The sequence below is a fragment of the Oncorhynchus keta genome, chromosome 28, assembly GCF_023373465.1.
Source record: "Oncorhynchus keta strain PuntledgeMale-10-30-2019 chromosome 28, Oket_V2, whole genome shotgun sequence".
Taxonomy (NCBI): domain Eukaryota; kingdom Metazoa; phylum Chordata; class Actinopteri; order Salmoniformes; family Salmonidae; genus Oncorhynchus; species Oncorhynchus keta.
Window position 1 is genome coordinate 30,245,054 of NC_068448.1, and position 20,136 is coordinate 30,265,189.

The 20,136-nt window shown below is 39.3% G+C and overlaps 1 protein-coding gene across 4 annotated transcripts in view; it reads left to right on the forward strand.

The window, feature by feature from the left end:
* Positions 1–20,136, forward strand: part of cntn3a.1 (contactin 3a, tandem duplicate 1) — a 104,446-nt gene that overhangs the window by 52,781 nt on the left and 31,529 nt on the right. For all 4 annotated transcript variants that reach the window (XM_035740686.2, XM_035740685.2, XM_035740682.2 and 1 more), the window contains 4 exons: positions 9,800–10,003; positions 10,280–10,382; positions 11,913–12,097; positions 15,679–15,818. In XM_035740686.2, coding sequence (XP_035596579.1) covers positions 9,800–10,003; positions 10,280–10,382; positions 11,913–12,097; positions 15,679–15,818 — 632 coding nt within the window. The remainder of the gene's footprint in view (positions 1–9,799; positions 10,004–10,279; positions 10,383–11,912; positions 12,098–15,678; positions 15,819–20,136) is intronic.

Here is a 20,136-nt window from a genome sequence, read left to right on the forward strand (position 1 = left end):
CAAAAGACTAAACACTCTTCTTCCCAAAATAATAAAAGCGGACCAAACTGGATTTATTAGAGACAGATACTCTTCTGATAACATTTGCCGTCTTTTTGATATTATTGATCAAGTAAACTTACAGAAGACCCCTGTCCTGCTGGCTTCACTGGATGCTGAGAAGGCATTTGACAGGATGGAGTGGAGCTTTCTGTTTTCACTCTTAGAAAAGTTCAATATGGGCCCAATTTTTATTAAATGGATCAAATCACTATACTCTCATCCAAATGCCATGGTGACTACTAACGGACTAAACTCTGACAGATTCCCTCTGGAACGGGGCACAAGACTAGGGTGCTCCCCGCCCCCCTGCTCTACTTGTTGAGGGCGGAGTCTCTAGCAGAGCTGATAAGGGGCAATCCAAGTATTATGGGTGTTTCTGCAGTCGGTGAGAGAGGCCTGTAATTTTCATCATAGGTACACTTCAACTATGACAGACAAAATGAGATTTTTTTTCTTCACATTGTAGGATTTTTAATGAATTTATTTGCAAATTATGGTGGAAAATAAGTATTTGGTCACCTACAAACAAGCAAGATTTCTGGCTCTCACAGACCTGTAACTTCTTCTTTAAGAGGCTCCTCTGTCCCCCACTCGTTACCTGTATTAATGGCACCTGTTTGAACTTGTTATCAGTATAAAAGACACCTGTCCACAACCTCAAACAGTCACACTCCAAACTCCACTATGGCCAAGACCAAAGAGCTGTCAAAGGACACCAGAAACAAAATTGTAGACCTGCACCAGGCTGGGAAGATTGAATCTGCAATAGGTAAGCAGCTTGGTTTGAAGAAATCAACTGTGGGAGAAATTATTAGGAAATGGAAGACATACAAGACCACTGATAATCTCCCTCGATCTGGGGCTCCACGCAAGATCTCACCCCGTGGTGTCAAAATGATCACAAGAACGGTGAGCAAAAATCCCAGAACCACACGGGGGAACCTAGTGAATGACCTGCAGAGAACTGGGACCAAAGTAACAAAGCCTACCATCAGTAACACACTACGCCGCCAGCGACTCAAATCCTGCAGTGCCAGACGTGTCCCCCTGCTTCAGCCAGTACATGTCCAGGCCCGTCTGAAGTTTGCTAGAGCATTTGGATGATACAGAAGAAGATTGGTAGAATGTCATATGGTCAGATGAAACCAAAATATAACTATTTGGTAAAAACTCAAATGAATGGGGCCATGTATCGTGAGATTTTGAGTGAAAACCTCCCATCATCAAGGGCATTGAAGATGAAACGTGGCTGGGTCTTTCAGCATGACAATGATCCCAAACACACCGCCCGGGCAACGAAGGAGTGGCTTCGTAAGAAGCATTTCAAGGTCCTGGAGTGGCCTAGCCAGTCTCCAGATCTCAACCCCATAGAAAATCTTTGGAGGGAGTTGAAAATCCGTGTTGCCCAGCAACAGCCCCAAAACATCACTGCTCTAGAGGAGATCTGCATGGAGGAATGGGCCAAAATACCAGAAACAGTGTGTGAAAACCTTGTGAAGACCATGGTTAGGGAGGGTTTTGGGGTTAATTTGTGACCAAATTATTCCTACATGCATTAAGACACTTTGACGTCACCTTCCATGATAACCCCAAGAGAAGAACGATCAGAACAACAGTTTAGTTTCAGGAAATCCAGACAAGAATATGACAAATTACAACATTCCCAATTTCTTAATAACATTATCTCTACGACAAATGTCAAAGAGCATAACAACATACTGTTATTGTTGAAACCATTTTCAAAATTAGTTCATACGCTCACATTTGACTGGCGACCTCTCGGAAGAGTTACCAGATCAGGAAGTTAGTGCCCTAACCCACTGGGTAATGGGTTACACTCCAGTAGACCCAATCTGGTGAAATTTCTATTGAAACAAAGACGATGACATCAGCAATACACATATCACAATCCATTTGGAGTAACTGTCATCCCTTATTAACATATATGTTTCCTTCTATATGCAGACTGAACAAAATATATGTTTGTATATTTACCCAAAGACCAGGGCCCCAGGGAACTGGTCATTTTCCCTTCGAACACATGATTCACAGCGTGATTCAAAAACATGTTAAATCAAAACCAAACTAATTTGAATAACCAATCAACTTAGAATTACAACTCTTGTTTACTCCAATAATAGTCTCTCATAAAGTAATGGTAAAATAGAATAGAGACTGGTGTTTCTCATTCATTTTATAATTAAATCCCACCTGTTTCGATAATTTCTAGTGAGATTGATCAGGCCTCAGCAGAAAGTCAGGATACAGGGCATTCGACACTTAAATATTTCCTTCCCCTTTTCTTTCCCTGTCCTTCAGAAACCCTTAAAAACATTTCAATCCTTCTGCATACCCAATTTAAAACCAAATTGGAAAGACCCCACTAAATAAATCCCATGGTATCAACACCACTAATGCATATTCATAACCGGTTGTGTGTGTGTGTGTGGTAAACCATACAGTAGGTCAAAAACACACATGAACAGGCCTTACTTATCTGGGAACTCAGTTTATGGCCTAATCCAGATACTTTTATACTTAAAACTGCCGAGTATCACTAACTGCTCTCCCTAATACCACAGTCTCCGGGAGGATTCCAACTAGAGATAAAGAAACCCCCTGTAACGGCGTTCGTCTGTTGAAAGAGAGTCGGACCAAAATGTGGCGTGGTGGTTACTCATGTTCTTTAATAAAAAATGAACGATACATGAAATAACTTAATATACAAAACAACAAACGAAATGCGAAAACCTATACAGCCTATCTTGTGACAACAAACACAGAGACAGGAACAATCACCCACAAACACACAGTGAAACCCAGGCTACCTAAATATGTTTCCCGATCAGAGACAACGAGAATCACCTGATTCTGATTGAGAACCGCCTCAGGCAGACTATGCAAGACAACCCTACTCAACCACAATCCCAATACCTACTAAACCCCAATACAAAAACACACCACAAAATAAACCCATGTCACACCCTGGGCTGACCAAATAAATAACGAAAACACAAAATACTAAGACCAAGGCGTGACACCCCCTCCTCTTCTGGAAAAGAAAGTGTACATTTCGTTAGCTTTCACTATGCTACATTTTAATCGGCAATCCACAAGTATTAATTATAAACCAAACATGATAATGGTACATCCACTGTCCTTACTCCAATCATTAAACGTGTGTTTTAATCCACAACATTGTTTATGTATCCTTTATTTAGCATGTACTAACCTTAGACACGGTGACTTTATCTCACCACCGAGTCCAACGATTCACTGGTCTCTCTTCCCCCTTGATTCTCCATAACCACCGCACCACAATGTTCATGAACTAAAAAAATAAAAGTTACTTTTAGGTTTAGTAACCCCTTTGCAAATTCCTCGTTACACCCTCCACCCTTTTGCCCATTCTAGAAATCTATTTCAGAATAAGACGACATAAAATGTAAATCTATTTCATAATAAAACCACATAAAATGTCTCATGAGATCAAAAAAACAACTGTTTTCTGAGTTTGCAAGAAGTGTTTGGCCAGATCATATTAATTTGTTACCTCTTTAGAATCCAACCCCCCATTTCGCCTAGGTTCTTCAACCCAACATACTTTTTCCTGTGGCAAATTTAGCCAATTTCTCATCATAAGGAATCCACAATATTTGATCCCGTGCCTCTATTAAAAAGTTGTAAGACGTGTTCTCATAAGTCTTCCTTTCACTATGTGACTGTTCCCTGTCCCGCTGACGCTTGCATGGCAGCACTTCATTTGAATGCAGCAAGCTCCATTCCTACTTTACACTCATTCTTCCAATGTTGGAAAGTCCCACATCTAAAACAGGGAGCTATCTCCCTACTCTTTAAACATTTTTTGCTACGTTTCTTTGTCTTACCTTGGCCATTGAAACCACTGTTAGTGACTTTCACTGTGGCCTTATTAACCCCTTGCACATCTGCGAAGTGAGCGGAGTTATAATATTCCACTCTCAGAACATTTCATTCACAACCCCCCACAATTTTCGTTTTGATCACAGGTTTCAAACTTGCCATCAAAGCTAAAGTGCAATTTCTATCAATGCACTCCCGTACCCAGTCTTTCTGAGTACTTCTACTAATTCCGGGTTTATCAGTTTGTATTTTTTGTTGGTAGAATGCTGACATCAAAACGTTGGTATATTGAGCTTTTGATTCGGTTTTATGTCATTGTGCCAAGTCATAAGTGCCTCCCTCAAAATGCTGATGTTTATTTAGTTATGGATCCACAAATTATTGTGGGAATAAATATCACTGAATTACAGAAATATTGGAACAAAGTTGTCTAATGAAGGTAAACAAATTGTTGTTTACTTACTTAAAATACTATTTCAAACATACACGGTGACGATCTACAGCACTATTATGGTTATTCGCTGGTACAGTACAGTAGCTGGACAATAGACTTGCCTAGAAGGAGGGTAGGGGGAGAATTCTATCGTCAAATGTATTTCTTAGTTAGGTTGGCTGTATCGCACCCGGCCGTGATTGGTTGCAATTTCAGTTTAATCCACCAGTAAAGACAACTAATAATACAACAAATTATTATTATTATGTATCACATCCGACCGTGATTGGGAGTCCCATAGGGAAGCGTACTATTGGCCAAGCGTTTCTCTCCCTCTAAAAACAGAAATAAATGTTTTGGCCTTTACAAATATAATTTTGGCCTTTATTCTGATTACAGTCGCTCACCTTTGTTTTTTTATTTATTTTGTTTTTACAAAATAACCTCCAAAATATTGTTATATAATATCAAGTTGATGGCACAGTCATATAGCCCGGCACCTACATAAAGCTGAGTGACTCACTCATTCATGGCTTTGGAACAAAATAAATAAGTACCAACATTCTTTCTGATAATCTTTAATAAAGAAATCCTTTGGTTATCCTGACCTGGACATCATGTACAGTATTATAATAGCCCATCATTGGGGCTATTAGCAGGACAATATACCTTTACCAACACCTCTGTATTTTGATACTTTGTGGAAGGGGCCTCCCGAGTGGCGCAATACAAAATGCATTGCTACAGATGCAGGTTCAATACCTGTTCCGGCCGCCACCCGGAGAGCCTTGAGGCGGCTTTTGATTTTAATTTAGAATCCTCCAATCCCCAATATGTAATTATTGGAGGAGAGTCACGTCATATTTTCCAATATACTGTAGGCCTACCGTAGGCGACATGAGTCTCACTATTGTTGAGTAATGTGCTGTTAAAAGTGGTGTAGGTCTTATTTATTTAAAGAGCATATTGAAGTTAAAAGCAATAGGATTTGAAGCAATAGTCTACTATTTTAGCACCGTTTCACCCTGCTCTGAGACAAGCATGTGGACTGGTCTTGATAAATCAATGAGATTTTTATTTTGAGTGAATTTCTGCTTGGGTATTGGTTAGACTGCAATTATACAATTAGGGTGTCAATGTTATGCTCTTAGTGTAACCTTTATTTAACTAGGCAAGTCAGTTAAGAACAAATTCTTATTTACAAGGACGGCCTACACCTTACTCCCCATCGGGGAATTCAACCCCAGTCTCTCACATGACACAGGGATTCTTTAGCTAAATAGCCAAGTACTGTAGCCTACTCCCGACTGTCACATTGTACAAGCGCAATATTTTCTGTTCCATCCTAACGGAACCCCAATGGGTTTTTCATTTTTCTTGGAATAGAAACATAATATACCATAATATTAATGAAATTAATTAAGCAAAAATTCTTAAAATCAGTCACATATACTATGTTCTCACAAAAAAAGGTTTTAAACTCTCTAGTACAGCCACTATTGAAGGCTATCAAATGCTTCTCAAAGATGGTAGTCAAACTAGCACTAACTAGCATTAATGGTACCAGTGGTTTACACTTAAATGACGAACACTGTAGATTGGAATTGTTTGTTAAACATCACAGCATATTTGAAAAATGTATGGTGCATAGAAATCTGAAGAGATAGGTAGGAGGGGCTGAGGGTTGAGATGTGGAATTAGAGACAAGTGGGAGTGGAGGTGCTGGGCGGGGGATAGAATGAAGGTCAAAGATAAAAGTATAAAAAATAAAGTAAAAATAAAACAACAAAAAGTAAGTTTGAATGACATTGAGGGGCAGTGTTGTTTTTACAGCTAATGCCTGTTTGCTTGAGGCTGATGCCTTAAACAAAAGTAGGGTGTGTGGTTGGTCGGTCGGTCAGGGTAGATTGGTAGGTATGTAATGTGAACCTCTAGCAACCGAAAGATTGCGAGTTTGAATCTCATCATGGTCAATTTGAGCTAATTAGCAACTTTTCAACTACTTACTACTTATGAGCTACTTTGCAACTAGTTAGCATGTTAGCTAAAACTCCCCTTAACCTTAACCCTTCTTATTGCTAACCTTAACCCTTTTAGCTCAACGTTTTTGTAACCCTAACCTTAAGCCTTAAGCCTCTAACTCATAAACGTTACCCTAACCTTAACCCCTAACACCTAGCCTAGCTAACGTTACAAATTCTAGCTAGGTTGCTAGATGGCTAACGTATCATAAGATTCGCAAATACGTAACATAGTATGTTTTGAAAATTTGTAACATATTCTACGTTTTTCAAATTTGTCAAATATAATACGAATTGTAATTCATAACATATCATACGAAATGGGTGATGGACATCCACAAATTAATACATACTCCATTTATGTTACATTTCATATGTTGTCTTGGATTTACATAGTGAATAATACGAAATGCTGATATGAAACGTAACATATCATACTATGAGACCAGGTTGTGGCCAAAGGCTGTGCAACCAAGTACAAGCAGTACCTGCAGTTTTATATTTATCCACCCTCTAACCATTTAGAAAATTGAAGCTGCTTTTCATAATATATCAGCTAAATGGAACCACAATGGAAAACCTGTCTATCCATGTCAGTCAACGGCACATTATTGACCAACCACAGAAGTTCTGGAGTGACTCAGCATACTGCTCCTGCTTCCTGTTTCCGGGATCATTACTCAACTTTAAACAGTCAATTAGTAACCTTTTTGTTCCTCTTATTCCTGTTTGTCACCCCCTCGCATGTTTGGATGATGTTGTTTCAAAAACAAACATAAAAAATGCATAGACTTGTCAGGATGAACACTGAATGTATTATTAATAGGTGAAGAAGATCTTTCGCCTGTGTCTCCGCAGCAGATGTACATGTATCAAACCAATACGTGTCATGAATACCAAGGTGATGCTCAAAAGGGGCACCTATACTACAAATGTGTATTTATCTATTCCCCACAAGCAGTGTAATATGTACCTACAGTAGCTACATATCTACATTAAATGCGTAGGCCTACTGTAATAGTATTGGGATGCAATCATAAGCATTACATAAAAGGTTTATAAATACTAATGAGCTTATGTCAACAATTGTAGGTACAGAATACATGGTATGTAATATAAACAATGCAATTGTTTATTGATGAATGTCAATGCAATAATTACATACTTTAACTTTGGCCATACCTACATTCCACTCTCAGAATAATAGTCAAGCAATCCCTACAATGGAACTCATCCCTGTACATCACAGGAGGCTGCTGAGGGGAGGACGGCTCATAATAATGTCTGGAACGGAGCAAATGTAATGGCATCAAACACATGGAAACTATGTGTTTGATGTATTTGATACCCTCCGCTCATTACTTTAATGAGAGCACAACTCATTTCACAATTATTCCCAATACTACACTGCAGAGTCATCTATTAAACAGGCTTTACCAACAGGAATGATTGCTTTTGGGACAGGGAAACAACTTGGTCCAGAGCAAACTATCCTGAGGAGTATACTATGATGCTAGCTACATCTACACAGGACTCAAAAAGCATGCGGAACTGCAGCCCTTCAGGACCTCCTATGAAGAACATTGACTCAGTGGAGGATCCTCAGAGGAATTTCGAGGACCATACTACTCAGTGAATTTCATACAAATAAAAATAGTGAAACATTAATAAAGTTATCCTTTTTAGATAAAACTGTACTAAAAATATTCTCATGTCACCAAATAACTGATTAAAACACAATGTTTTGTAATGACAACAGCACTCTGTAGGGAAGCACCATGGTGTAGCCAGAGGACAGCTATTTTCTGTACTCCTTTGGGTACAGTGACTTCAATGCAAAACCTAGGAAGCTCATGGTTCTCACGGTATAACTGCTAAATGGATTTCTGTACTACCACTGTGTGATTGTACACATGGATTGGGGTTTACTAAGGCATTAGTTTTATTAGCTATGTTGACTATGATGTTAGCTAATATAGTGACAACATTTGTAGGATGCTGTTTGTATGGCTGCTATGAAAGTGAATTGTGTGTGTGGATGATCAGGGGTGTGTGTATTCATTCCACCAATTCTGTTGCTGTCACGCCTTGGTCATTGTATTTTGTGTTTTCGTTATATTATTTGGTTGGGCCAGGGTGTGACATGGGTTTATGTTGTTGTATTTCGTATTGGGGTTTTTGTATTATTGGGATTGCGGCTGAGTAGGGGTGTTGTATGGGCTTGGCTGCCTGAGGCGGTTCTCAATCAGTCAGGTGATTCTCGTTGTCTCTGATTGGGAACCGTATTTAGGTAGCCTGGTTTCGCTGTGTATTTTGTGGGTGATTGTTCCTGTCTCTGTGTAGTTTCACCAGATAGGCTGTAATAGGCTTCACGTTCCGTTTGTTGTTTTCGTATTTGTATAGTTATTTCATGTATCGCTTTTTTCCTTTCATTAAAGACATGAGTAACCACTACGCTGCATTTCGGTCCGACTCTCATTCTACAAACGAAGAACGCCGTTACAGTTGCAAAACCTTTCTTAAACAGAGTCAAACGAAATTAAACAGGGATGGATCTACCCAAATTTGTTTTGCCACAGTTTGGACAAATGATTACACCGTAGATCAGCTTGATGCACGCAAGAGTGTTCAAAGCAGTATTGAATATGTAATTGTCTGTCACCTTGATTACTCCAATGTATTTCTCTACCTGTGCAGCTACATTATAAACTTTCATTTATAGGTTCGGTTGTAGCATCCACATGATGGGTATAGGGAAATTCAAATAGCTATTGATGTTACTGTACATTGAGCTAGGTGAGTGCAATATGAATGACAGCCAGTCATCCAAAATGCTGTAATAGAAATAAGGCCATGTTCATAAAAAAATAAAAAAACGTCCTCCCTAATCTTAAACGGCACTGGCCGCCACTGGTTTAGCTGTAATGGAAAGTTTGTATCCTGTATACAGTATATGACTGTGATATGTGGTTGTTTCACCTAGCTATCTTAAGATGAATGCACTTACTGTAATTCTCTCTGGATAAGAGCATCTGCTAAATGACTAAAATGTCAAATGTAAATGTTTTACATACAGATCTCATATTACTCTATTGAGTTATTATTTAAATGTGTTATTTAATATTTATGTCACAACTGTATAATTTGTAAATGTCTTTATACATTTTTTTTTTATCTGTGGTACATTTGACTCTGCAAAACCTAGCAGTACTACTTATATATCTGAGTGAGGCAGATGTATAGCATTTTGCAGCAAAAAAAAATCCTCAAGTGATTGATTTTAAACAAATTCAACACCATGCCATGATAGTGAAAAAAACCCAGAACAACAATAGCTAATTTACCAAAGTATCTGAAAATGGTTACATAGCGTTTTGGAATGAAACTCTTCATATATTTATACTCCCCCTTCTTTCCACAGAGCTCACCTTCACCTGGATCTTTAATGAGTACCCATCATTTGTGATGCAAGACACTCGTCGCTTTGTATCTCAAAAGACGGGTAACCTGTACATTGCCATGGTGGAGCCATCAGACGTGGGCAATTACACCTGTGTGGTGACCAACACAGTCACCAAAAGTAGCATTCAAGGCCCCCCCACCCCTTTAGTGCTACGTGTTGATGGTAGGGCTCTCAAAGTGTACCACTGGTGAACATTACACATGCTGTATCATCAAACGATTTCCAAACAGTAACATCATACTTTTTTTTTTACATTACTGTGTTCTTCAGTGAAGAGGTTTGTAAATAAATAACATAAGCGAACAAACCGCAAACAAACAAACACACTATTCAATATTGTAGCTCACCCACCTGAACTGGAAAGCCTATTTAAAAAAAAAAAGATTTGTTAATTAAATGTGTATTATGTATGTTACCTGTTTATTACTACTCCTTTAGGTGTAATGGGTGAATATGAGCCAAAGATTGAAATCCAGCTTCCCGACGTCATACCTGTGGCCAAGAGTTCCACTGTCAAACTGGAGTGTTTTGCACTGGGAAAGTAGGTCCTAATCTGTATCCCACTAGAATAACAGAGTTAAGATCATAATGTAAACTCACTCCACAGTAGGGCTGAGTCGATTAACTGAAAATTACAGACTTCCTCTTATCAAAACAATTTAGCTTACATTCGTTATTTTCAGTGATTAGGCTACACGGTGTTTCTGCAGATTTTTTGGTTTCTGAACAGTAGTGTTCATTCACCTTTTTGACATAGCCTACCAAAAGACCAGAAGGTCTATGCTAGCAATTGTGGCTTGATGCCCTATTACTGGTTAGCTTGCAAAGTAAAGAGTTTACACCATTTTTGGAGCTGCATATTTATTAATGGAAATCCTCTCTCTACAATTTGATGATTGCGCTGCATACTGTTCAGCAATCCGCTACCTCACTTGACAGTTTTTCAAGTCATCAGTCTCAAGTTGAGTCTTGAGGCTCCAAGTCAAGTCTTAAGTTATTTTCTTTTCTATCAAGATGAGTCTCAAGTCAACAAATTTGCGACTTGAGTAGTCTATGTTATGTGGCTCGAGTCCACACCTCTGCCTATAAGCCTACCAATGAGGCATTTTTGTAGGAAATTACATTTACCGTTAGATCAATTACATGGCTATCTATCAAGAATATCATATTTAGAGTTAGCAATTTAGCTAATGTGTTTTTAGTTCCCACTTCGGTGGTGAATTATATAACATATAGGCTATAGGCCATAGGTTATAGAAGATCTAGTCAAATTCATCTCTAAATAGCCCAAATGAAATCTGATTATTCTGAATACTATTTTGGAATGTTGCACATAAAAATATCGATCATGGATTCCCTGAACATGTTAGATGAAATAGCTAACTTCTTGCCTTACTTCTTAATGACACTGGAAAAAGTTAGTCTAGAGCACTGCCACTAATGAAAAGTAACTGCATTAAAAAAAACACATTTATTTTTATTGAACTAAATGGGCCAATTTATCATGATATTACTTTTTGTTCATATCGCCCTGCTCTATTCCAAAGCTTTAAATGTCTCCACTTGTGCTGCGGAATTGCTAGGTTTTTGTTGGCACAACTTGCTAGTACGTTGTCAAGTGGGCAGTTGTGAGTGGAGGTCACTGGTTTCAGCCATTGTACGGACAGTGTACCCAGATGGGGAGGAAGCTATACTGCTAAGCAGACATGCTGTGCTCCATCACACTAGTCACAAAACAAAATCAACCAGATGTTAAGTCTTGGGCACACTGTGTGATATGATTTATAGAGCAGTGTTTATTTAATTAACAAGACAGCATTGGACAGGGAAGAGTTCATTGCTGGCTGCTTTCTCCTCTCAAAGACCGGCCCCTTCTTCCTCAATTTGCTGTAATATCATCAAATCACATTCCAAATGATTCTTCCAGCCAATGAACTATTTTAAGTCCCACCGCCGATTGGCCGGTTAAATAAACACATGTACAAAAACGGATACATTCACTTGAAAATGGCTATTCAAAACGGCTATAAACGGCTATTACACCGTATTCTCTATTACTGTGTGTAACTAGCCCAGTTCCAACCATTAGCTGGAGAAGAGTGGATGGGGTAGCAGTTGGACGAAAGGTGGACGTGAACAAGGCCAGCGGAGTGCTCGAGATCCCCTACTTCCAGCAGGAAGATGCAGGCCTGTACGAATGTGTTGCTGAAAACTCCAAAGGGAGGAACTCGGTTAAAGGAAAGCTCTCTTTCTATGGTGGGTAAAAGTTACTCTGGGTTTTGTGTAGAGTTATGAAGAAAATAAACTGGGGGGAAAAACTATGGAGTCATATTACACAACTTAATTTCCCTTCTCTTTCAGAAACCATCTTTTCATAAGAGGTATTTTCATGAAAATTCTGATGCAGCAAGGTTGAGTTCCCACTTTCTCAGAGATTTGTAAAATATTAGACTCTGATCTTCTTACCTACTACTGTTGTAGATCATGAGGTAGCAAATAGCATCCATAGTGTGATGTTGCACAATTGTTCCAGTCATATTACAGTACATATCTGTAAAGAATTCACTGAAAAAGTAATTAATTATCAGTGTTATGTAAAATAGCTTGATGAAAAAAGTTTGCAAATAGTTTTTGGTAAAATCTCTTCCCCTATTATATTTGTTGTGAATCTGTAGCGGGCATGAGTAAGTCATGATCACATGATTAGGTAGCCCCGCCTGCAAACTTCAAAACCAGTGTCTGCCCTTGGCCTGAGAGGGAATTTGGTCTAATGGTCTAATATGTTGGTTGCTTCTGTGGGAGACCTGGGTGCATATCCTGCATGTTACAAATGTTCAACACTTTTTTTCTTTACTGGCTGTATAACTGCATCATATAGTGGAATGGGGCTGTAAATTAAGGTTTTATCATATTTCATTCTTGACAAGTTGTGCCAGAGGCTAAACAGAGGCTGTAGTGAGTCCTTAGAGATTTATGTATCCCTTCAGGGCCAGGTGATTTTTCAGTACTCAGACTGGACTTATGGCCCATTTACTGAGAAAGCTTTTAATGGCCACTCTGAAGGTTTTACAGTATTTCTGCCTATTATTTTATTGTTTATGCATTAGTGGAGGATCCCCACAAGGCTTTACAGAGGGGTGGGCTATAAAATCATGAATTACCAATTTGTATTCAAAAGGAGATGTCTTTAATATGATAATACATTTTCTAGTACGAGTCGGTAGATAGAAACATGTTGTACTTTGACAAAAACCTGACTTGGTCTTGATACTTTCTCCGTCTCTGAGTGGTGCATTGAGGAGGCTTGTTTGTCCTTGTAAGCTTTTAGTCTGTTTTTTTTCCTCCCAGCTACACTGACTGGCCTCTTGCCAGCTGATAAAAATCTCCTTTTGAACTCTCATAGACAGGAGCTTGTGGGGCATCCATCAGCTGTATAGAGGAATAAGATAATCAATATGGGGGATCTGGACTTGAAGCACAACATCCTCTGCTGCTGGCACAGGGACAATATGGGGCCCTCTCTTTCAATTTCGCTCTTAATTGCCCTTCAAAGTTCCATGTGTATTAAATAAGATCCTGTTTCACAAGTTGGATGACATGAATAGGCCTGCTTGTGGATATAATTGACTTAAAGTACCCTCTCAGTTGTGTCTCCTTTCCATTACCTACTCTTTGGTGGTCTCATTTGTTATTCTTGGAGATTGTCATTTTGTATTTTCTTCATACAGTAATTCATTTTCAATTCACCGAAGGTTGGGACTTGGATTCTTCCCAGTACATTCATCATACCGTAGACTTTTGGAAAATAAATTCAGTTGAGGAAAGGTTGTTTTTAAATAATGCAATTAAAGCCCTATTTCTTTCAAAAAGCTGCAAAACAGTTCTTCATCCTTATAGGGTTGTCAAGAAATATTCACTTTGAACTATGAATTCAGCAAACCTATGTTAGAGGAGATAAGAAATACAAAGATAAATCATCAACATAAAACACCCCAAGTCCTTCTTGGCAACTAAGTCCAGATCTAAGTGATTGATTGAGTGCAATTGTAAGTTTTTGGACATATCTCTGAAGAGTATAGTCTCCTCCAGAGAAGTGCTTCAAAAGGTCTCACTACAATAAGCATGTTGGACAGGTGTAAAAGTGTTGGAGGTATTCCTTATGCACATGACATTTTCATTTACATTTTGCTCATTTAGCAAATGCTCTTATCCAGAGTGACTTACAGTCAGTGCAATCAACTAAGGTAGGTAAGACAACCACAGGGATTGCGAGTAAAAACGTTCTTCAATAAAACTTCTACAGTATCAGCCAAGTCAGTGCTAGTAAGAAAATACAAATGCAAGTGTTAGTGCAAGAAAGATGAGTACAATATGACAGCTATCATGATTCCACACAATATACTGTATATCAATCACTCAGGAGTATGTACAGAACAGCCTTCCAATAATAGATTAAACTTAGTAGCTCATACAAATTTAACCCGTGTAGACATGGTACAGTACTCTTGTCGTTGTTTCTCAGGTTTATCACAGGATACCAACAGTATGTTAGCTACTAAATAACACAACAGAAACTTAGTTAACAAACTTGCTTGCATGCACACACAAACGCACAAAAACACAGTATTTATGTGTTAACTCAAAGGCCATGAGTCTGCCCCTATCCTTGTGGAAGATACAACCTGGTCTCAGGGCTTTGTATGATTTAGTACGTATGATTTATTCTCTTCATTTAGTATGATATGTTACGTTACGTTAGGTCACATTATGAATGGAATAGCGGTCATACAATATCATATGATTTAAATAACGTATAGTATCATATGTCTTTCCCGGTCGTAAAATAGCATATGAATTGTATGAAGTAACACATTACTTTTTGGAGGACATATAGTATTATACATATTTCTCTGAGACAAGGTTGCTTGTTGCATCATAACAACAAAGGACAATTACAAAGGACTTTTACAGGGAGAATTTATGGTAAGGTGAAATAAAGACAAAGGTTAGGATCATTTACATTAACCGTTTAGGAAACTAAAACGAAAAAGTTTAGAAAAATGTACTTGAAAGGTTAGGAGAATTAAGTTAAGGTTAGGAAAAGAGTTTGGGGAAGGGTTAGCTAAAATGCTGCAGTTGTCACTGACATGACTCAAACACGCAACCTTTGAATTGCTAGACGGTTGCGGTGTAGGCCCAACCATCCTCCCCGACAAACCTCACTACTTACAGTACATTTATGTCTAAAGTAACTAAAGTCTAGAGACCATTAGTACATATCATATGTCTTGGAGGTGCACAACAATATGTATAGTATGCTTCGTATGGCTTTGAGGCCAGGCTGGAAGATAAGGGAGTAGTAATTTATGTGACACAAGAACCACCATTTTAAATGCACCACCATTTCCCAATAGATTTTCATTTCAAATTAGAAAATGGGGGCATCCTATAGTGTCATTAATGCTGCTGCCTTAGACTCACATCCACTTCACTTAGCAGTAATTCACAATAATGTGTCGAGTCAATATGAACTAACCTCAGCCAATCACCAATCTGTAAGCTTTTCATTAAAAATTGTTGCGACAAGAGAGCTGTATATGGGCTCTGCTATAGAACCTCTTATTGCTGTTTTTGTTTTTTTGCTTCTTTTGGGGTCAGATTTGGGTTAATGGGAAGTTGATTAATGAATTGCTTGGTTGGTTGCTTTATTAATTAACTAATTGCCTGCTTGGTTGATTAATTGATTTATGTTCACAACTGTAACCCATTTTCAATATTAAACCACCATCCAGAATCCCGGCAATGTTAATTCATTGAGTATACTGTGGACCTTGCAGCTCCCCCCCACCTGATCGAGGAGCCTCGGGATGCTCAGAAGCCAATCGATGACACCCTGGTGTGGGAGTGCAAGGCTAGTGCCAAGCCGAAGTCCTCTTACCGATGGCTGAAAAACGGCGAGCCTCTGGACACAATGGAGGTGAGTGTTTTCCTGTGAGAGTTGGAGGGAAGCCAGTCTCACTACTTTAACAAAAATTGTTTTATTGCAGTACAGGTTTTTGTGATAAACTATCACTAGGTGATACTGCAATACCACAATGTGACCTAACTTTTTTTTTTTAAACGTTGAATTAGAATGTGAGCAGAAGGTTGCACCTATGGTGTGCATTATAGAGCATTTTGCATACCTCATAAGGCATTATAAATGTTCTTTTAATGCATTATGAAGAGGGTATTCATAAGGGGTGTTACCCAATTACTCAAATGACTAGAATGGACAAAACTTATTAATTGTAATACTATAGTATAAGAACCTGGGACATGACCAATGTAAATCAAAGTGTTTACTCATACATAATGCAAAATGTTTCATCCAAATTCTTGACCATATTGTTGCTTTGTGAGAAAGGACATTGCTATTATAGTGAGCAATGACATGACTGGGTGGGTGGAAGAACAGAGCATAGTCATTCTATTTGGAAGAGCTTCTTAGCATACAATTGAAAAAGGCCCACATGTCTGTGTAGCAGGGTGAGTTTGTTTTGCGAATGAGCCAAAGTGATGCAATTTTCTGCTTGCGTCAAACACAGTAATCTGTTTTTCAATCTCTCCTATCTGCTCTTTCGAGTTTTTACCATTAAGCCACTTCTCCCCAGGGAAAGGAAACGAGAAGCCTTATCACACTGAGTAGATTTCACATTCATGCATTTGGCTTAGTTTGTTATTGTGATAAATCCCGTGAATCACACACGTATAATGTCAGTGTTGGAATGGAAATGTGGTAAACACTTTTACAAGTGAACAGGTGTCCATTCAGTTGATTTAAGAATCAAGTTACGTTGATGTTAAAGTAGACTTAGTTTGGTATCTCAAAGGTGGTCAGCAGTCTCAAATGTGCAATTGAGAGGGTCATTTGAAGGTCAAGTGTTGGTCACCACATATCCCGGACCACATAAAACACTTGTTAGTATACCGGTGGACCTCAGCGTTTATTGACTTTCAAATCACATATTCTATTCCAAATATCGGTCGGCGGAGGAAAGGTAACACACTTTTCATACATGTGGCTGTGTTAATGAGCTGGGGTGTTACCATTTTCTAAATGCCACTGTCAACCGTGGCAGCATTTAATCAATTTCCCAAACTCAAAGGTCAGCGGTGTAGTGGGAGAGGAGAGGAAAGGGAAAAGGCTACACGGACACTCGTGATCTGCAAAACGATGTTTCATTTCAGAGTTAGTTCCAATTGGGTTAGGGTTAGGGTTAGGGTTAAGGTTAAGGTTAAGGTTAAGGTTAAGGTTAGGGTTAGGGTTAAGGGTTTGGTTAGGGTTAAGGTTAAGGTTAAGGTTAAGGTTAGGGTTAGGGTTAAGGGTTTGGTTAGGGTTAAGGTTAAGGTTAAGGTTAAGGTTAGGGTTAGGGTTAAGGGTTTGGTTAGGGTTAAGGTTAAGGTTAAGGTTAGGGTTAGGGTTAGGGTTAAGGGTTTGGTTAGGGTTAAGGTTAAGGTTAGGGTTAGGGTTAGGGTTAAGGGTTTGGTTAGGGTTAAGGTTAGGGTTAAGGTTAAGGTTAGGGTTAAGGTTAATGTCAAGGTTAAGGTTAAGGTTAGGGTTAGGGTTAAGGGTTTGGTTAGGGTTAAGGTTAGGGTTAAGGTTAGGGTTAAGGTTAAGGTTAGGGTTAAGGTTAAGGTTAAGGTTAAGGTTAGGGTTAAGGGTTTGGTTAGGGTTAAGGGTTTGTTTAAGGTTAGGGTTAGGGTTAAGGGTTTGGTTAAGGTTAGGGTTAGGGTTAAGGGTTTGGTTAAGGTTAGGGTTCGGGTTAGGGTTAAGGGTTTGGTTAGGGTTAAGGTTAAGGTTAGGGTTAAGGTTAAGGTTAGGGTTAAGGGTTTGGTTAGGGTTAAGGGTTTGGTTAAGGTAAGGGTTTGGTTAAGGTTAGGGTTAGGGTTAAGGGTTTGGTTAAGGTTAGGGTTAAGGGTTTGGTTAAGGTTAGGGTTAAGGGTTTGGTTAAGGTTAGGGTTAAGGGTTTGGTTAAGGTTAGGGTTAAGGGTTTGGTTAAGGGTTTGGTTTGGTTAAGGTTAAGGGTTTGGTTAGGGTTAGGGTTAAGGGTTTGGTTAAGGTTAGGGTTAAGGGTTTGGTTAAGGTTAGGGTTTGGTTAAGGTTAAGGGTTTGGTTAGGGTTAAGGGTTAAGGGTTAAGGGTTTGGGTTAAGGGTTTGGTTAGGATTAAGGGTTTGGTTAGGGTTAAGGGTTTGGTTAGGGTTAAGGGTTTGGTTAAGGTTAGGGTTAAGGGTTTGGTTAAGGGTTTGGTTAAGGTAAGGCTCAGTTTCAGAATTTGGTTGGTCATTTTACAGGTCAGGAGTGTCCTTATAGCCTCTTCTGGAGGAAAGGAAGGGGAAAGGTAGCATTTGTTATTCCTCATTACAATGGATCTGTCCAGCCCAGTCTTTTTGCTCCGACTGTTCCTAATGTTGGCTAGACGTCAAGGGAAGTAGATGGCGTTGAGAAGGGCTGTAACTTAAAATGTCACCTTGTGAAACGAGGACCTTCTCATACACATATTTCCCCACTCAACAGCTCGCCCTGGACAAATTAATGAGTGAATCTCGAGGTGTTCCGATTTTTACAAATGCCCTCTAAAGTCACAAACATGACTTTGGAATCATTGCTGTTTTTTGTGTCTGCTCACCTAGCAGTGTCAGTGATGGGATCGTTAAATCCATTTCATACGACATGAGGTGCTTCAACTATCATCGTAAAATACTGCTAAAATCAGAGAATCGTCAAGCTTAATTAATGATGCCCATAAAGCAGACGTATGCCTCCATTTATTTTCTCTGGTAAGAGCTAGAATCCAGGCAGAAAATCATCTAACATTGTTCAAGTGGACAATGCTGGGCACCGAATGGAACAGTGAGGCTCAACCCCTACACACACACACACACACACACACACACACTGGTAGAGATACGTGTTGTGCCATCCCAAGTGCTGCATGCACAGCCCCCTCTCGCAGCCTCTAACACTGAGTCAGCCACTCGCCCATCGCATGACTGAGACTCATAAGGGCCCCTCAGCAGGGTCACTCACTGATGGTAAGGGACAGCCCTGTATTTTCAAGAGGCAGAGCAGTAATGCTTTCAGACAACAGACAGAGTGCAGGATGGTCCCTCCGGAACTGCTCTCTCAATGACATTAAAAGACTGGCTGCACTCAATGGAGAAGATCAAGGGCAAGAACAATGAGTGTAGCTCGACTAAATTGACACGACTATAAAAGGGGCGTAGGAAGCAGTGGCAATTCTCATAAAGGTCAAAGAGAGAATAGAGGAGGAAAGAAGCGGCTGACATCCACATTCTCTGTGTGTGTGTGTGTGTGTGTGTGTGTGTGTGTGTGTGTGTGTGTGTGTGTGTGTGTGTGTGTGTGTGTGTGTGTGTGTGTGTGTGTGTGTGTGTGTGTGTGTGTGTGTGTGTGTGTGTGTGTGTTTGTGCGTGCGTGCGTGCTTGTGTGTGTGTGTGTGTGTGTGTTTCTGTACTTGTATTCACGCGTGCGTCTTATCAACTCAATATTATTTTTGATCCTGCATAACAAACAGCTCTTCTGAATAAGATGGTCATCCCAGATTTAGCAAGTCTATTATGTTCCTGATTAATTCCACAGGGACTGTTCATTTAAACTATCATTTGATGAGGTTTCAGGAACATTTCTAGCAGAGGGGGTTAGAATAATCCCCTATGGGCCTATTAGGACCCCAGAAAATTAGCAGTATTTTAATTACCACCCCCCTGACGGGGAGAAATGGTGGCTACAGCTGAAATGAGATCAGGTCTTCCAACGGAATACACCCGTTTCCATGGACAGCCCTTATTTTGTGCCCATAAACTGCTTATAATTTGCTGTTTCATAAATCATCAATTCCTTATTTGCCATTTTTAAGTTGTGAGGTAACACTTAATTTGGTTCAGCCCTTCGTCAAAGGGCCTCAAACCAAATTTTACCAAACCTAAAGTATACAGTATAGAGAAGCAATACATATAAATTATACTTTGCAAGCACAGTGTGTGAGAGCATCTTTCATTTGAACACCAAACCTTAAAATGTCACCAACTATTTGTATTTATTAATGATCCCCAACAGCAGCTGCTCTTCCTGGTGTCCAGCAACATTAAGTCAGTTATATACAATGTAAAATATTACATTACATTTCATAGATTTTTTCACAACACATTAAGTGTGTGCCCTCAGGCCAATACTCTACTATCACATATCTACAATACAAACTCCATGTGTACGTACGGTTGTGTGTGTGTGTGT